The following is a 19,410-nucleotide window of genomic DNA, read 5'->3' as shown; positions in this document are numbered from 1 at the left end:
GCATGGGCAGGTGTGGGCAATTCCCTTGTTATGTCATTTTGAGTGAAGCAGATGAAAGGCCTGGAGTTGATTAGAGGACTCGTGCTTACATTTTGAAGATTTTGCTGTGAACAGACAACATGTGGTCAAAGCAGCTCTCCATGCAGGTGAAAGGAGCAATCATTAAGCTGAGAAAACAGTAAAAAAAAAAACATGCCAGAAATTGCTACAGTATTAGGAGTGGCAAAATCAACAGTGTTGTACATCCTGAGAAAGAAAGAAAGCACTGGTGAACTCAGCAACGCTAAAAAAGACCTGGACGTCCACGGAAGACAACAGTGGTGGATGATCACAGAATCATTTCCATGATGAAGAGGAACCCGTTCACAACAGCCAACCAAGTGAACAACACTCTCCAGGAGTTAGGCGTATCAATATCCAAGTCTACCATCAAAAGAAGACCGCATGAAAGTAGATATAAAGGGTACACTGCAAGACGCAAGACGCTCATAAGCCTCAAGAATAGGAAGGCTAGATTGGACTTTGCTAAAAAGCATCTAAAAAAGCCAGCACAGTTCTGGAAAAACATTCTTTGGACAGATGAAACCAAAATCAACCTCTACCAGAATGATGGCAAGAGAAAAGTATGGAGAAGGCGTGGAGAAACTCATGATCCAAAGCACACTTCATCATCAGTAAAACACTGTGGAGGCAGTGTGATGGTCTGGGCGTGCATGGCTGCTAGTGGCACTGGGACACTAGTGTTTATTGATGACGTGACACAGGACAGAAGCAGCCCAATGAATTCTGAGGTGTTCAGAGACAAACTGTCTGCGCAGATCCAGGTGAATACAGCCAAACTGATTAGGCGGCATTTCATAATACAGATGGACAACGACCCAAAGCATACAGCCAAAGCAACTCAGGAGTTTATTAAAGCAAAGAAGTGAAATATTCTTGAATGGCCAAGTCAGTCACCTGATCTGAACCCAATTGAGCATGCATTTCACTTGTTGAAGACTAAACTTCAGACAGAAAGGCCCACAAACAAACGGCAACTGAAAGCCGCTGCAGTAAAGGCCTGGCAGAGCATTCAGGAGAAAACCCAGCATCTGGTGATGTCCATGAGTTCAAGACTTCAGGCTGTCATTGCAAACAAAGGGTTTTCAACCAAATATTAGTAATGACCATTTTGTTTTCAGTGATTTCACTTACGTCCAATTACTTACGAGCCCATGAAATGAAGGGATTGTGTTAAAAAATGCTTTAGTTTTTCACATTTTTAGGTAATCTCTTTGTTCAACCTATGGAATAAAAAGCTGAAAGTCTGCACTTCAATGACATCTGAGTTGTTTTATTTAAAATTCAGTGTGGTAATGTACAGAAACTAAATTAGAAAAAAATGTGTTTCTGTCCAAATATTTATGGTCCTGACTGTATATACAGAATGTTATGTAAAAGTGTAAAAACACGCACTGGCTCAAGTAAAAAACACACAAAGGCAGAACACTTGCAGATGTCTATACTTCATGGAGGAGTTTTTTTTTGTTTGTTTTTTTTTAAGTTTTTTGGTAGCTTGTAAATCCCTGGAGCCTCTGAATATGCTCATCTCAAAATTGTACATTTTTTTAATAAGATCTGCCATCTTTTCAATGTTTTCTAATTATTGTGATGCTGTTTCTCCATATTAGTAGCTTAAGTTTTAATGACTTTTACTAATGTTAATTACAACAAAAAAAAACACTGATTTTGCAGACAGAAACCTGAACATAACTTCAATTGATCATCCACATGAAACAAGCAACGATCGAAAGAACAAGCTGATTCCAATCCTTCCAAGGGTCTTTCAGTACATCACATGAAGTCCTCCTTCCTCATTACTAGCTCCTCATCTCCCGCTCCCCAGCTGTCAGGCCCATTCAGTTTCTCTGACAACAGGGTTGGTGTCAGGGCCGCACTCGTCAGTAATGAGGCATGAATTTAGAGGCACAGTTTCACCCAAATCCTGTCCTCCCACACAACCCTGAGGCATCAAAGGAAGCTGTAGAATATTTGTTCCTGCTGTGAACCCTGACAGCTTTTGTGCCAGAGCCCGTGACGCCATCCTGAGCCCTCCAGCTCTTTTTCTTCTGGTTGAACCAGAGGCAGTTCGTTGAGCTCCAGCCAGTTCTGTTAGAAAACCCAGACTCTGCGATGGAAGGCTGTACACGTGCAGGCCGCGGAAAAGCTGTGGCAGTGGCCTGAAGCTACCCGGAGGCTCAGGTGGAAGGGATTCAAACTGCACCAGCATGAACCTTTCACCAGCTCGGCCTTGTAAGCAGTCAGCTAGTATACAGCTCAGTGAAGCTCCAAAAACATCTGCATGGTGACATGAAGTGGGGGAGCTTCCTGCTGGGTTCTCCTCCTTACTTCTGTTAATCTCCGTTGGAGTGCTTCTGCTGCAGCTTAGGGCTCCCCATTCTTCAGCTCTGGTCCAAGTCACCTGCGTCAGGACTAGTACTACTTTGCCCCCTTGCCTTTGCAGGCGGTCCAAGCGGGAGTGAAGCCACGGCACAGGGCCAAGGATGCTGAGTTCCGCCTGGCTCCACAGGTCCAGAGAAACGGTGAAGCCCAGAGCCTGCAGAGATGAGCCCAGCTGACACAGCAGACCCGGCAGATCCTGCTCATTTTCATCGGGGGGGTACAGCAGAACCACGTGGCCACCACCCACAGCACCTGGCACAGAAAAAAACTGATTAGATTTATCGCAAAAATTTAACTACAAATAAAACCTGTGATTGAACATAAAAAGCATCACAAAAATGATGTTAAAAAAGCAACTTTTAAACACGTAAGTTAACTGATTCAGAAACAGGGAAGGATGTAGTAAAATACAAAGCAAAATGTCTAAATAACACTATTAGGAGCAGACATTTACTGTACATCTAAATATGTTACACTTTGTAAGGTTGACAGAAATAATCATGAACACAGAATAAACAAATGTGAAGTGAGAGGCTCCTTCACCTTTTTTTAAAAGAGCAAATTGCAAATTGCTGAATGTAAAATACCTTTTTATATTCTAAACTTGTTTTTATAAAGTATCATAAAACTGAACTGAATATTTTAATAAAGAAAATGTTATCTGTCATTGCAGTTCAATGGCTGTTCGACCTCCCAACCCTACAAGTTATACACATTTTCATTTTTTTCTGAATAACCCTCCGGCCGTATATGGGTCAGATTTGATTGATTTACAACCTAAAACCCTTATAAATATTGTGTTTTACACCTGATTGCCACACTTGAGTAATGATCACTTCTTTCATTTATTTTGTTCCTGTCCCTCACGTAAACCAACTTCCAGATAAAATAGTGTTTAATGTCTTCCTACAGAACGGACTGCGTGAACCACATCTTCCAGATCAGGGGTGCTCATTATGTCGAAGGATGTGACGGTAGATCGCAGGCCATCAAAGATGACATAACAAAAAAATAAATATATATTTTGAGAAAACAAATCGTCAGCTAACCCTCACGGTGTAATGCGTCACTTGATTGACATGAAGAACGGCCAATTGAACATCTTCTGAAACATTAGTCCCTATGTTAAATAACATGAGTGCACTTTTTTCTTTCTTTCTTTCTTCTCCTGGCACGCAGCGGGGCTTTTGCTGGCCCTGGCAGAGTTCCACTTTGGCCCGCATGAGCGTTTATTGAGACCCAGGGCCGGCCCACATGCGTCCTCAATTGGAAGTGAGTCCAAGTCGCCCATCTGACCCAGCTGTCCTACCACGGCACCTGCTACCGGGTACTTGGTTCCCGCTCGAGGGATCGGAGTCCACTTGGGCAGCATTGTCCACGCGAACGTGCTTCTCAAGCCCTGTCCGCGGACAAGGAACCACTGTTTGCTCCACCGTGGTTAAACCAGCCGCGCCTTAGAAATGTCATGCGTTCCCCCATAACACGGTTTGAAGCAGTGTGTGAAACGCGATTGTCACTGATTTCTGTTTTCATAATGAAATGCCTTATCTGTTCTAATTATGTATCACTACAAAAAAAAAAATGAGAGCAGTGAAAACACAATGGTCAGTTTAGACCAGAAGCGCTTTAGTAAGGGGGCATAGGGTGAACACGACCAAAGGGTGGAGCTTAACCTCTGCACCTACTCTAATAAAGTTAGTCATTTTTCTGTAAATCTACCAATGTATTGCATAGTTTGATTCCCAAGTTTGATGTGTCCTCGGGCTAGCAAGGTAATCTGCTTATCTCTTGATGTAAAAGACAAACATTGACAGTTCCTATGATGATGAGCGAGTTAGTAAAATGTAAGCCTTTAGAGAGACAAGAGACAGGATGAATGCTGTCCACATGTCTGTTTTAGATGCATTTTCCTAATGTGCAATGCAGAGTAAAACGTTTCAGCACAAATGCATTGGCAGTGAAGTTTTGATCTTTTAATGTGTAGAGTTCCTTTCATATGGCTTCCTAAATGTAATGTGTCTACTCAGTGTGGAACCAAGACCAGATAGAAGTTTCTCCTACCTTTCACATCATCTTCTTTCAACCATTTCCAAACGTACCCTAAAACAAACAACAAAGTTCCCCTTTTTGTCATTTGAAAAGGACTCTTTTTAATTACTCTGAGTAAACGACTTACCTTTCAGGATGCCTTGTGCAATGTAAGCTCCAAGTATGGCTAAACACATGAGTGGAAATCCAATGAGCAGAGGAAGGATCCATCTCACCCGAGATTCTGGGGGAAAAAATTTAACTTTACAGCAAACAAACGATTTTCTGAAAACAATCCTTGGGCGTTGTGTTTTTAAAGATAATATAGGTTTAGAATATAACTCCTGAATCATTTTTCAAAAATTGTTAGCAAATGGTGTGAACAATAATTAATAGTCTTACTTGAAAATGGACACTGGGGTTCAAAGTTTGACTCCACTCCATGTATCTTCATCTAAAGAAAATCACATATAAAAAGAAGGCAAAAGCTAGTATGTTTACTTTGAGCGGAAGTTGAATTTTGTAACACATAATAAATGATCCTTTAATGTTACCTGAACACAGATCAGAGGTTGGCGAGACACATTGAAGTCCCCTACTTGCTAGAAAAAAAGGAAAGGAACAAAAAAAAGAAATCTATGAAAATAAATACTCTAAATACACAGTTGCTGGTCAGAAAACTAGCTCACAGTTTATTCTGAAGTTAAAAACTAAATTTTGTTTACAACAAATTTTCATCCTAGTTTAATTTGTTATTTTTAACTGCTGCAAAAAAAGATGTCATTCCTATGTCTTGTTTTTTTAGTCATACATGATCATTAAAAACAAGTTTGTTTGGTTGTTGGTGTATTGTGCAATAACTTCTTGGTTATAGGTTAACTGTCTTTGAATTTAGTGTCAGTAAAGTAACTCTGCTTTGAGCAAAACATAATGCGTTCAGTGTACACATTCAGAAATCTGCAACTCTTAGTTCTTTTGAAAATAAAATATGGCTGTATGGTTACCATACTGAATGCTTTTCTTTATTTTTTAAACACCATGCGAATCCTCCCTCTTACCCAGTGTGCACCACGTCCAGCCGTCCAACCGCCCCCAAGCTTCTGTCTGGAGCCAATCAGTTCCTTACAGTGACCTCCTTCAAAGTCTTTAGTGCAGAGCCACAGGTCTGCCTCCAGGACACAGGGAGATGTGACATTCCAAGTCAGGGCTGTGCCTCTGTCTCTTACCTGAGACTCCACCACAGCCAGAGACACATGTGGCAGCATTCTTTTAAGGGCATCTAGCAAAAGAAACAGTGCTTAGCTGAACAGCTGTAAATAAGCCAAACTGAACTTGACATGAGAATGTGCAACTCATGTACCTGGATCCCTCTCAAAAGGGCAATACTTTCGTCTCACGTCTTTTCCCTTCCACCACAGCTGCAAACAGATACTCTTGTTTTTTTCGGTTTAAAAAAAAAGTGATATATTGCTTCACGTCTTGTCAGTTAACGTGTCAGCTACCTCAAAGCACAAGCATGGTGCAATGTCATCGGATGTTATCGTCATCTCACTCTCGCCTTCGGGCTGAGAAAGATGGCACAAAAGTGTTAAGACAGCCCTGCAGATGCAGCATAATGTCTGAACAGTTTAGCTCCAACTTACCCAAATGAGACCCAATTTATTCCAAAGCATCTGCACGGAGGGTTCTTCCTTTTCGGAATTAGTGTTTTTCAGTTGCAGTCGGATTTGATTTCGGTCATGCTCACACACCACTACAATGCGGGGAGCTGAGACAGACATATTACACAGTCATTTTTCAATTTGCATTCAATTCTGTTTATCTATGAATGCCAATTCATAACCCAATTCAACTCAAAGTGCTACAAAAATTAAGGAAAAACAGAAAAAAAGACCAATATTTTATTTTTTCTACAATGTTTAAAAGTCAGTTTGTTCCACATTGGTTGGGATTTTTATTATTCCATTTGGGTTGGGGCCAGACAAAAAAATCAACATACATTTTAGCCTAATTGAATTTTAATCTAAATAAGGGATCAAGATTTACTGCAAGGAATCTGCAGTAGCAACATTGTCATGGCAAAATAAATATAAAAAACGAAAACTTTGCATTAGTGCTCATGATCTATGTTGATTAAGACACACATGGAATGTCTGTTCAATTGAGGTTCCATTTTTTCAATTAAAAGACTTGATGAGGATTTTTCAGAGAGATATAGATAGAAATCAACTTTTCCAAACCCCTATTCTCTAAGAACACCCACAGGTCCCAATCATGTTATACAAAAGATGATGAATTTGTTCAAAAATAGGTGTCCATTTTTTAGAATGCTGCTGTTTAGGGTTATTTTAACACAAGTTGTACATCACAGCCACCTGGAAAAAAATTATATTTCATTACTGCAAATGAATCTGCACTCCTACCTTCACATAAAGTGATATTCTCACTGAGGTTCATGGAACAAACTGAAAAGAAAAAAAGCAGGAAATGTTCAATGTAAATATCGATTTTGTTTTATTTTTATCAAGTTTCCACACTTACCTTCTTCTAACGGTGGAATTGTGATATTCTGGACAAAGTACATGTTCTTGGATTGTGCAACCACCACAACATTAATGCCAAAATCCACTTGCTCTGTCAGTAGCAGCTGCATATGTAGGAAATGTAATCATTCCATGAACTCTTTACATTATTTCCACAGTGGTTTACAAAAGTCAAACAAACATTACAAGTGCTTGTGGAAGAAAATTACTTTGTTTAAAAATAGCACACAGCAAAACCCAATCTTGTTTTTTTTTAAATGATTCACATGTACACTCACTGGCCATTATTAGGCACATTTGTCCAGCTGCTCATTAAAACAAATTTCTAATCAGCCAATCACATGGCAGCAACTTGATGCATTTAGGCATGTAGACATGGTCAAGACCATATGCTGCAGTTCAAACCGAGCATCACAATGGGGAAGAAAGGTGACTTCAGTGACTATGAATGTGACGTGGTTGTTGGTATCAGATAAGCTGGTCTCAGGATTTCAGAAACTGCTGGTCTGCTGGGATTTTAACCCACAACCATCTCTAGGGTTTACAGAGAATGGTCCAAAAACGGACAGACAAACAGTTTGGCAACATGGATGTGAAGCCGACAAATCTGCAGCAACCGTGTGATGCTGTCATGCCAATATGGACCTAACTCTCTGAGGAATGTTTCCAGTACCTTGCTGAATCTATGCCACCAAGAACTAGGGGAGTTCTGAAGGCAGAAATGGGGTCCAACCTGGTAATAGATAAAGTGGCCAGTGAGTGTAGTTTCAAATGTATTCAACTATGTCAGGTCACATCAATCTTTCATTTATGTCAGTTACTTGTTAGTTTCTTTTTCTGATAGAGGTTTTTGAGTAATTATTAAATCTTCCAGGTTAAGGTGCTAAAGGCACATCATTCAGCTGAATGAAAGAAAAGAGAAAATAATATTTTACCTTAAGAGGGTTCTGGATGGATGATTGGTTTGGTATCGCTTGCGCTGGTTTGAACCGAATTGCCCTGCAGACAGTTGTGGCAACTGAGTTGAGGCACACCTTCACCAAAACTGTAATGAGGGGAGCAAAAGAAAAGACGTGCGACAAGGTGGGTTGTTTTGTTTTTTTCAGATCGAGTCCAATTTCTGTTCAGTAAGAATGTTCAAACTAGCCACTTCTTTCTAAAACTTTCATTTTTCATACCTCTTTCTTCATTGTCATCACCTGACCCCTCAGAAATGTCCTTTAAAACATCTTCCTCTGCAAAGACATGTAGAAATGTTTTAAAGATTACTTTAAAAAAAGTTGTTTTGAAACAGTGACAAGCAAAGAAAGGAATTTAGCAACCACAAAACCCAAGTTCTTATAATGTAATTAAAGGCAAAGCAGAAATAAAAAATAAAAAAACTCTGTTATTTAGGAGTATAAATGAGGCTATTAGCAGAGATTTAAAGTGAAACTAAAAGTTTCCACTCTGTAATTTTAAGCCACAATGTCAAAGATGATGGATACCTTGGAGGGTGAGGTCAATTAGCAGGCAGGGTTTATAGTTTTGCGTTGCTGAACGGCAAAGAGCAGCTTTCAGCTCCATTTCAGCCACATCCAGCGCAGAGTTTGGATCAGGCAATGCAACAGAAAACTGGTTTTCTGCAGAATGAAAGACTTCTGCATTAGACAAACATGTCATTGTGAAAACATAATCAATATTTTGTGGATATGCAGCACTAATCATAAGTTACCTGATTCTAAACTGCAGTGAATGAGGCCCTGCAGAAAAGAAATGTTGAAAGGATTTCATTGACTCATCATTTTTGTTCATATTCCAGTCTTCTCATTCAAGTACCATAAACTTAATCCATTCTTTTTTAAACATTACATTAAAAATGTTTTTTTCAGCTCAAGCATAAGAACCTACAAACAGAACAGAAAGTCTGTTTTAATTTTCATTAAATGCAAATTGCAAACTGTGTTGTCAACACACCATGTACACTTTTATGTTTCGCGGCCATGGGGCGTGTCGCATTTTTGGGTATTTTGAAAAACAGCCAGAGAAATACAAACAGGAGAGCTTTCACAATGGTTCCCTTTCATTGAAACCTTCGTGTCAGCTGCCAGCCCCAAATCCACGGTGACAGACCCTTAAGTCCCCTTCCCACTGAGGAACTTTTATTTGTAAAATTCCGTTTCTGGGTCCTGGCAGCTGCAGTTTTAAATAAAAACAGTAAAAGCCTAGTTTTTTTTTTTTAACAGAGCCAAAGTCCTAAAATGACCCCCTGTAAGCAAATGTTTCATGCAAAAGAGGAAGCAACTCATGAACACATTCGTGCAAAGAAACATAAGGGCTTGTGACGATCCTATACTATGCCAAATCCCTCTAAAAAAGTTGGTTGTTTTTTTTTCAGAAGAGAGCTGAAATGTACAAAAATAAAATTGTTTCATGGGTCAAAGGGGTCAGGATCTTAAAGTGAAAATCTCGAACACGGAGATTCAGATCTTTACATCACTGCAAACCCATTTAGAGCATCTTTTGACACTTTAATTAGTCTTATGTGTACAAGTGCAGACAAAGAGACATAAACAAATGTTCACTATATCCCATTAGATGCACTCACATCCTCAAAGTTTGCTTCTTGTTTTGAATTTCTTAACTTACATGTGTCTTAAGAGAAAAGCTGCTTCTGGTTCTAAAGACTTTTCTCATTTTTACTCTGTTTTTGAAATCACATGTGGATTTCTTTTTTTATTTCAAAGGCTTATTTTTATTTAATGTTTTAACCCTCTGTCATACATTAATGCTCCTGCACTGTTAGGTACAGACCCCCTAAAGTGACATAGAATTCAGTACCGGTTTCTCGTGCGCTCGAGAAACAATCTGGTGCACCATTGACTGTTTAAGACTTGAACCAAGTAAGTGTAATGTCATCCATAGTAAACTGTTCACTTCCGGCTCACCGAAATAAAGCCAATTCAGTCGTCATTTTTCCACGATACGTTAGTAAGCAGTTGGTCTGAATCAACGTTTCAATGGCCAATCAGGAGTGAGTTTGTTGGAAGTCTACACCTCTACCGCCGAAAGTGGGCCTGGGAAAATTTGTCAAACTAAGGTTTCGAGGTTAGCATCAAACGCTTTTAACGAGGCATCTGATGGGCCAGTTTATAACTTGAATAACTTGCAATAAAAAAAAAAGATGAAATAAATTAGGATTAACAAGAATGTGTTAAAAAAAAGGTAGCAGAGCAAGAACGGTTGTTCAGACAAACATAGTGGCTGAATAATAGCTGTTTATTTTTCTTCTTCTTGGAGCCAGCAGGTACTTCGTATCTGGAATGCCAGGGGGGAGGAGTTACTCAGTCCAGTTTTCAAAAACAGTCAATGGTGCACATAAGAAACTAAGTGGTCATTTGCACAGGAAACCTTTTCAGTCAGTTACCTGAAAATGACATTACGTGAGGCGCTTTTTATTTTACTTTCTGACCTGCCTACAAAAACCTTGCAGCTTTGCTCGCTCAGACTCACGGTTATGTCATCCCTGAACGTCACCAAAAGCGAGTTCTAAAGTCATGTGGTTTGTTTCAGCAAGATGATACACCAGCTTTGATCAACTGGCGCGCTTGCACATGATTTTCTGTCTCGTGCGCATGAGAAACCTGTCCCTAATTTTTTTTTAACTTTTATGACCCTTTAGATTTATTTCGGAATTTGATGCTCAGCCCTAGTCCATCCACTCCCTTTGAGTACAGGCATGTTTGCATTCTTAGAATTTGCATACTGCATATGGCACAACATGTTCACTCAGTAGATGAACATGTCAACTACTGAGTGAAATATTGAGGAAAATATAGAGAACGTTAAGAGTGCCTTTTCTACAACCCATAAAGCTGAGGTTGCTCATAAAAATGTTTGGGGATTAACAGCAAAACATTGAGTGACTCTGTTGCAATAACTGCTAATGCCTGTGGGTCACAGAATGAAAAATCTCAGAGGAACAGTAAAAGATTTTTTGTGCTTTGTTAAAACCAAAAGCTTTTGTTTCCCAAATTCTGAAACTTTGCATTCATGATTTGCTGACATCTAAGTGAATTTTTATCCAAGTAATCGTTTTATTTTGATGACCAAATTATATTACCATGGTTAACTACTGATTTGAGGAGCTTGAAATGCAGCTGTGAGTTCCAAAGCTACAGATATTGGCAGGTCTAATGACTGCAGGTAAAAATATATCCATTTTTTAATGTTTTTTATTTTGACTTGTAACAGTAAACTGAATTAAAAAAAAATATTTCATGTAAATATTACACGACAGTTTGAAAATACGCAGGTTTTGCTGCTCCATTTAGTTATCTGAAGCAAACTACCTTGGAAATGGAGCAATGAGATAAGGTGTCTTTCCTGGACACAACAGTTAATAAATAATGGGCATTAAACTCGTATCAGCGTGTGTGTGAATGTGTAGAAATTCATGTCGCTGAAGTTGTGTTAAAAACCCAACACCTGACTGAAAATACTCATATTAACATATTTATTGCACCAAAATCATGTAGAAAGTGGTCTCACTTTATCAATGCTACAAAGTCAATGCTTTGTTATGTAGTAAAAAAATACACTCATTCAGTCTTCGTGTAAATATTCATTTTTGTTGTTGACAGAAAAATACAAAAATAACTTCTCTGTATCATTCAAACCACGTGCCAATAATCACATACTTTCTGTCTGAATTTCATAACTTAATTACAACCAAATTGGATATTTTGTAGGTTACGTTCCTCGTTGTTTCTCAAGCTTCATACTTGCTGCAGCAGGCAATTTGCAAGCATTTCTTTACTTAATGTGGCCACTTTTAAAAAATGCAGAAGAAAGCTGAGGAATGCACCAGTAGAACATAGAAAATAAACTTAGGAAGACCTCAAACATCCTGTCGTAACAGGACCAACTGATCAACGGTTTCAGTTCAGTTTTAATACAAACGAACTAAAGCAGTCACTTCTACCCACTTCACTTAAGGAGAAAAAAGCCAATAATTAGTTTTAGTACATTAGTAGCCTCTTTTTTTGTTTATCGAGCACAGAACTTGTAATTGAAACAAGATCCGGCTCTAATACAACATTCCAAATAGTAATTTAATGCCATATTTTTCTAAAGCACAGTCGGGTCAGCACGTCTTTTGGCTTTGTAACAACAAATTTGCATTGCTCTGGACAAAAGCCAGTTAGACTTTATGTTGACCCCTCTGAAGCACGCCTGGAGCACGCAATTCTTCTAGATAGAAACTTCTGTCAGAACCCTAATGTTTTCCAATCACCACTTAATACTGGAGTGCGTAGTGCCTGCTCAGCCTCTTCTCCTGTCAGCTAATTTAACTAGCGGGGGATCAGCTGGCAGGTCATGTCTCTAAAAAAACAAAACAAAAAAAAAGGTGTTCGATTTGACAAGACAAAGGATCAGATAATAAACCTGACACTTGAAAACTGAACTAAGCGCGTTCTGCTGCCAAATCCGCACAAAACCCCAACAGGCTTCGACTTGATGAAATATGACAAGCTCAGAAATACAACTATTTTCTGAATTAAAATTTTTCAAAGATAAATCCCAACCTTCCAGGTGAGCATTGTGTTGCCCAGTGGAACAATGAACACCTCAGGTGATGCTTTCAAACACCTCACTCAGTTTTGCACTTCTACCAATGGGCAAAAATGATCAAACAGCAATTGGGAGCCTGTTTGGGGACATTTGAGTTTCAACATCATTCAACAACAATGAGACATCTCTCCAAATACCTAAACTGTAAAAACAAGGGATGAACTGCCTTAAACTGAACCATCAAATGGTTTAACAAAAAATGAATCAGCTTTAGGCACCACACCTAATGAAATATTTTGAACATTTTTGTTAAAAGTCTTGGTTAAACTATTTCAAGTACAGGTTGAAAAATGTAAAAAAGCACTGAAATGTACTGCAGAGGTGATGTTATAAATACTTTTAACTATGATAAAGGGATGCCCCATTTGTTTTTTTTGTTTTGTTTTTTTAAGATACTAGCCTATTTGGGTTTTTTGTTATGGTTTTTAAATCCAGTGGCTGCTGCACATTTTCTATTTATTGTAAATCTATTTTTTAGTTTGAGATGGGTCTGGTATTATTTTGTAGACCTTTACCACTTTGCTGGATTGAAACCCACAACCCCTATACCACTACAAGTTTAATGTCTTAATTTAAAAAGTTTTTAATTGAAAACAAACTCCAAGAAACTACTAATAAGTCTGATAACAGTATTTTTAAGCTAGTTAAGTAGAAAGAGACAAATTATTGAAAACCTTCTTCAAAAACAACAAGGCAGTCCTCCCGAATCATGGAGCAAAACAACCACACAGCATGACACTTCCACCACCATGTTTCACAATGAGCTTTAACAGTCAGTGTAAAGCTTTTTTTCCAAGGAAGACCAGCAACTATGTGTCAAAAATCTTTGACTAAAGTTTATTGCTCTGATTCTAAAATAATAGTAATAATAATATAATAATAATAATAAAAAGTATTTTTTTCTTTCTAAAGTTTTATGTTCTTTTCTTAAAAAAGTCAAGGCAAGAGTTGTTTTAGCGGCAGTTACTCACTAAGTGGCTGTATATCCTTGATGTCATATGTCGTTTTTCCCCCTTTGAGATGGCATTAGATATGAACCTTCAATTGAAAATAAACTACAGTTCCAAAGTATTTAGGCATGGAATTTACTGGAAGCAGTAGTTTCTTAACCCTCTCTTATGACAAACAGTGACATTCCTGATTCCCACATGGCAGTCTCTGGCAGCATGTTGGCTCATGCAAAACTATATTTAGGCACGGGCAATGGAAAGAACAAGGCACAGTGGAAAAAAGTTCAAAAATACTTTTTTGAACAGAATATCATTATAATGATAAAATTGTGCCTTATTAAAATATTTTTATAAGTATAAAAAAAAAACTACCGGTATTCTATATTTGCTGGTAGAAATTGGATGGTGTGACGTCATCAGCGTTGATGAAGTTACCTGGCTGCAGGTGAGCCCAGGGGGGTCCTGGTCGATGACGTCTAGTGCGTCCGCCACCACAAACAGGCAGAAAGGCAGCAGCGACCACAGCGCGGAAGCGCCGCGCGGACCCGGGAACACGGACATGTCTGCGAGCGAGCCTCTGTTGGTGATCTATCCTCCGCGTATATGACCGTGTTCGGTTCCTCTGCTGCACCTTATTTCCAAGAGCGCTTCCAAGTAGAAAAAAAACCCTGAAACGTCCAATCACTGTTCGGCTCCACGCCCCCTCCGGATGATTGACAGCCTGGGAAGTGCGTGAGTCAACAGCTCAGGTAAAAAGGAATAATCCCTGGCAACAGGTTATGCCCGTCAGGAAGGACTTTCATCTAAATAAAAATCATCAAGTAAACATGATTTAAACCTGAGCAAAGAGACACACAAAGACGATATTTATCTTGTATATTATTTCTTAATCCTTTAAAGACCCACTCCAGCGAAAACCTGTGTTTTAACATGCTCTTGTGGGATTTTTCTGATGATGGAAGACAAAAATAAAGAAACTTAAGCTTAAAATTTACTTTCTGAGTGTTTCTTTATTCAAATCGTTGTGAATCAGGAGCAGACAGAAAAATGTTGTTTAGGAAGCCTACATGAGTAGGTGCTACTGTGTGCAGGCCACAAGCTCCCTGCTCCGCTCCATTTCTGTTTATCCACTTGAAGACAACTAGGTTCATCACCATGAGAGGGGTGAGATAGTGGAAATAGAATGTAAACAAAGGGATGATGGGAAATGAAGACAAGCTTGCTCCCCACCCACAACTTCTAATGGACTCCTGCCGCCATGCAAAAACTGTCATAGAAAACAACATGTTTTCTTTTTTTTTTCTTTTTTGTGTGTGCTAAAAAGGGCATAATAATAATTAAAAGTAGACTGGGAACTATTTTAAATTGGATACAAAATGACTGAAGTGGGAATTTAAAAGTTTTTTACTGCATGTAACATGAATCTGCATGTTGGTTACAAAAAGTGCAATAATGTAAAAAAATATATATTGTTTGATTGTCTCTCATAGTTTTTTTACGTGGATAAAAGAAATGATATGTGCAGTTACTGGGAATGAAACGTGAAAAAAATGACTGTCAAACATTTAAAAGGGAAACAGGTGAGAGGAGGATGTTTACTTCCCTCCAATACTGCACTTTCACAGTTGCACAACTGAATGTCTTTTGTGTCATTACAAAACGCACATGCTAGCCTGTTGGTTTGCTTTGGCAATGAAATGTTTAAAAATGTTGATATTTTATAAATGTATAATAATATATAATAACAACAATAAAAAAAATTCGCCTGTTTCTTCTTCTTCTTTTTTTTTTTTTTTTTTTTACAAAAACCCTTAACTTCCCTTCTAACTGGGTTAACCTTTGACATAAATGTAATGGTTGAGTTCTCCTTTGACTATTTCAAACACATTTCAACTTCCTGAACATGAAACGTTCGATTTCAACCACATTACTGGAAAGTTTTTTAATTTACAAACACTTCTTTTCTATGTAACACCTTTATGTTTTTAGAGTCAGGGGGTTTACAAGAACCAAAAACCATCTGACACCAAGCAGGAGGTGAGGGGAATTCTGGAGAGGTCCCAATTAATCCCAGAGACAATCACACACTTTCACTCATGTCACTTATTAACTTATTTTAACATAAACCCTATAGCAGTAAACCATTATTATTAGTTTGAGAATTATTATGATATGAGCCATGTCAATGTTAAATCCCAATGGCAAAGAAAGGTAAAAAATTTCCAGTCAAAGCTTGTGTTTGATTACTGAGTTGTTGTTGTTGTTTAAAGACTGAGAAAGAGAGGTCTGGAGCATCATAACCAGCAATAGAATGCTCTTAAAAGTGTGTAAAATGTCATTACACAACCTTATTTGACAATGAACCTCATTCTTAAGTACATATTTACATTATTACTTAATTCTGCACAGTCGTGGGTGGAGAGGGTGTAGCTGACAGCACATGATGGTGGTGTGAGGATGACTATGGTGGTGAGGAAGATGAAGAGAACGAGGGCAGGGCAGAGCAAAAGGAAGCGTGCTGTGTGGCTTTTAAGGAGAATTTAAAGTTGCAGATGAGGAGGTTCTCCCTAATGACTGAACAGTTACACCCAAAGTGATCAGGGAGACGGGGAGGAAGGCACTTGGTGTGTTATCTGGAATGAGGAAAGTAAATACGGAGGCTTGGATGTGGAATGAAGACGTTTAGGAGTTTGTGATAAGGAACTGTTAGCTTAGAAGAAATAGGACACTAAAAGAGAGAAGACAGTAGTGAAGAAAGATGCAAGAACAAGGTGAAGGTGGAGGTGGCAAAGGTAAAAAAAGCGCGTATGAGATTTTCTATGACAAGTTGGATACAATAGAGGAAGACTTAGATCTGTACAACTGAGGAAGAGAGACGAAGATGGGAAAGATGTGCAGCAAGTCAAGAAGATGAAAGACAGCGAAAGAAATGGGTTGACAGGTTCCACAAGTGTGATGGAAAGACGGAAAGAGAACTTTGAGCCAATGAAGGAGAAAAATGAGAACAGAGTAAAAGAGGTGGGTAGACAGGATTTAGCAAAGATCAATAAAAGTGAAGTATGGAAGGAACTGAATAGGATGAAGAGGGCAAAGGCAGCTGATCCTGACAACACACACGTGGAGGTACGGAAGTATTTAGAAGAGGTGGTAGTAGAGTTTCTGACTGGACATTTTAACAAGATCATGGAGAGTGAGAATGCATGGAGGAGGGATCTAAGTGGAACAATGAGCAGAGGTGGAGAAGGACTTTATGTACTTAGAGTCCACAGTTTAGTGCACGAGAGCACCCAAAAAGCAGTTACCTCAGATTCAAAGTTTACCTCACAATTAGTTTTTTATGTATCTGCAGAATAACCTTAATCCTTCTTTACAAATGATATAACTCAGCCTACAAAAACATTCAGACCTACATCACTCAATCATCTTTTTTGTCTGGATTTAGAAGAAAAAGAATGCCATCCAGAATTAAACTTTTAATTTTCTTTCAAAGAATTTTGCTGATGCAGAAACCATGTTTTCTCGAGGTCACAGACTGACGGACAAGCTCCTTTGGTCCAGAATTTGATTCTATGAGTTGTCATGATGTACAGCTACCAAGCAAAAACTAAATCTAATCTAAAGAGTTAAAGAAAAAGTTGTCTTATTTTCTGTATTGCAAGAAAAATAATCTTACCAATTTGGTTTTTCAGTACCAAAAATAAAGGTTGTATTGACTGCATTTTTCTTTCGTCTCTTTATGTCCTATTTGGACGGCCTGTAAATAAATATTGAATAGAGTGCAACTGGTAATTATTTATTTACTTGTATTTTTTAATTCTGTTTTGTAATGGTCTACAGAGCACCTGAACTGTTTGTTTTGCTTGTCTGATTTTGTACACTTGAAAACGAAAATAAAATATTGAAAAAAATAAAAAAAAATAAAGGGTGTATTGAGACTGGAAAAACCTGTTATATAAGTAATATAAATCAAAAGGGGGCGGGGCCTGTCCACACACACACACCCAAATGCCACAAACATACCTGTGGGCTCCAAAAATGCCCACATACAAAACATGTCAACATGTACACAATACAACTGATGTTCACACACGCATACTTATGCATTCGGACCAACACGTGAAATATTTCATTTAATCACTCAAAATTTGTGCAAAGGTGAGAAAGCACCTGTGCTCGAGTGGATCTTTATGTTCTTCTAAAGTTGATGCTGGAATAAGAAGGAGGGAGAGTACCAAGCCATCCCCACACCAAGACCCCCGCTTTAGCAGCAGCACCAGCCAGAACCCTGTGGCCGTTTTGGTTCAGTTGCTCCACTCCGAGAACGGATTGTATTCAGACTAAGGAATCTCAGAACGTACCGAAGCTCAGTCTTATTGGAAATGAATTGGGTGCACTTCGAAAGACGGGTCAGAGAGCGGTTCCTGGTACCGAACCAGGGCCCACTTGGGTGTATATTCCATCTGAAAATTTGTTCTGGATTATCGGGGGAAACAAACTCTGTTCACTTAAAGCGAACCAAATGTGTCCAGTGTGAATACACGCTGAAATCCGAATTCTTGGTAAGACCAAGTTTCTTACCCCATTGGCAGATTTTATTTTCTTATTTGAAAGAAACTCTTATTTCTAAGGGGCCTGTTTTTGCAGTATAAAATAAAACATCATCTCATTCTCACCACTGTGCTAGTTGCAGTTAGTGTAATATGTTTGATACTGTTAAGACATCTTTAAGGCAGATAAAGGGACTCACATAAAAAAAGTTCAAATTTTGTCCTATCAATCCAAAATAAGAGAAAAAATCCAAAATAATTCTCCCAAAATATGTTGTTGGACAAGCCAGCACTTTAGTCCCATTTTGATCTATATTTGTCCGTTGAATTGTAAAATTGACCTTAAGGACCCACTCAAATGAAAATGGAGGGCAAATGTTTTTTTTAAATTAAGCTTAAAACAACACTTATGAGTATTTCTTTATGCAAATTGTTGTGAATTAGGATCAAACAAATAAATGTTGTTTAAATGTAGTTTTTTAGAAAATATGCTGAGCGGGCCGGGCCGTAAGCTCCACTGCATCCACTTCCAGAAAAATAGATCCATTTACATCTTCGTTTTCCTCGTCTGAGCTGGTATCTGGCTTAACCCTTGTGCTATCATATGACCCCACCCTTACATTTAGGTGTTCTCCCTACCATGACAAAGGTGGATAAAGGTGAAGAGGATTTCATGTAATCCATGGACACCAGTGAAGATCACAAATCATTGAAGAAGAAAGGTTCAGTGCACTGTCTAGTGGGTCTAGATGACCCAACTCCCAATGTTAAAGTGCCTAGGATAGCACAAGGGTTAAAGCTGTACAGCTGGATAGCTCCAATACTGCTCGCCATTTTTGTTTCACCCGCAATGTGTAAGGGGGCTGTGAGATTGTGTAAATTAGAGAGCTCAACAACAGGGAGGGAAAGAGAGGTTGGGTTGCTCCGTGCCAACTGTCCCGTCCACAACTCAGAACACCGTTTTTTTTATTCTGACTAAAACCAACATAACCAAAAGACCACTGGGATGATGGAGGACTTTAATTGAGGCAGGTGAGGCCTGAAGTGGCGTACAATTTTTTCTGGGTCATTTCATGACCTCTTGAACGTTTTGGCCCTGTCATCTTGGAGTCTGGCTGGATAGGCAAAGTGAAAATGAAGAACAAAATCATAAATCAAAAAGTCTATGTGTAAAAGACGTGGACTGATTCAACAACAGTGGTGGGCCGTCAGGGACTTCAAGGCCTTCTCTGAAGGTCTAAAAGATTTCTGAATCTTGAGTTAATTATGTTTTTGTCTATCTATTAA

The 19,410-nt window shown here is 38.7% G+C and overlaps 1 protein-coding gene across 1 annotated transcript; it reads right to left on the bottom strand.

Moving 5' to 3' along the window:
• Nucleotides 1-886: 886 nt before the first annotated feature.
• Nucleotides 887-14,521, bottom strand: wu:fl23c11 (uncharacterized). Its single transcript, XM_023956693.2, has 16 exons — nucleotides 14,012-14,521; nucleotides 8,728-8,755; nucleotides 8,501-8,635; nucleotides 8,192-8,248; nucleotides 7,949-8,058; nucleotides 7,012-7,117; nucleotides 6,894-6,935; nucleotides 6,114-6,238; nucleotides 5,973-6,035; nucleotides 5,831-5,888; nucleotides 5,529-5,749; nucleotides 5,025-5,072; nucleotides 4,873-4,924; nucleotides 4,619-4,714; nucleotides 4,504-4,542; nucleotides 887-2,694 (listed from the first exon to the last, which is right to left on the bottom strand). The coding sequence occupies exons 1-16, from the start codon at nucleotides 14,135-14,137 to the stop codon at nucleotides 1,889-1,891; spliced, it is 2,112 nt and encodes a 703-aa protein (XP_023812461.1). The 5' UTR covers nucleotides 14,138-14,521; the 3' UTR covers nucleotides 887-1,888.
• Nucleotides 14,522-19,410: the final 4,889 nt, after the last annotated feature.

The sequence above is a fragment of the Oryzias latipes genome, chromosome 7 (genome assembly GCF_053564925.1).
Source record: "Oryzias latipes strain Hd-rR chromosome 7, Olatipes_Hd-rR_3.1".
NCBI lineage: Eukaryota > Metazoa > Chordata > Actinopteri > Beloniformes > Adrianichthyidae > Oryzias > Oryzias latipes.
The sequence above is the reverse complement of the archived record's forward strand: the minus strand, read 5'-3'. Positions and strand labels throughout refer to the sequence as shown.

Bases quoted from the DNA above. Each gene is read 5' to 3' on its own strand.
- wu:fl23c11 (XM_023956693.2), bottom strand. From the start codon at position 14,137: ATGTCCGTGTTCCCGGGTCCGCGCGGCGCTTCCGCGCTGTGGTCGCTG. The intron at 5,073-5,528 runs GTAAGAGGGAGG...CTTTTTTTCTAG, and splicing joins CTGGACGTGGTGCACACTGG to CAAGTAGGGGACTTCAATGT. The intron at 2,695-4,503 runs GTAGGAGAAACT...TTTCTGTGCCAG, and splicing joins GAAAGAAGATGATGTGAAAG to GTGCTGTGGGTGGTGGCCAC.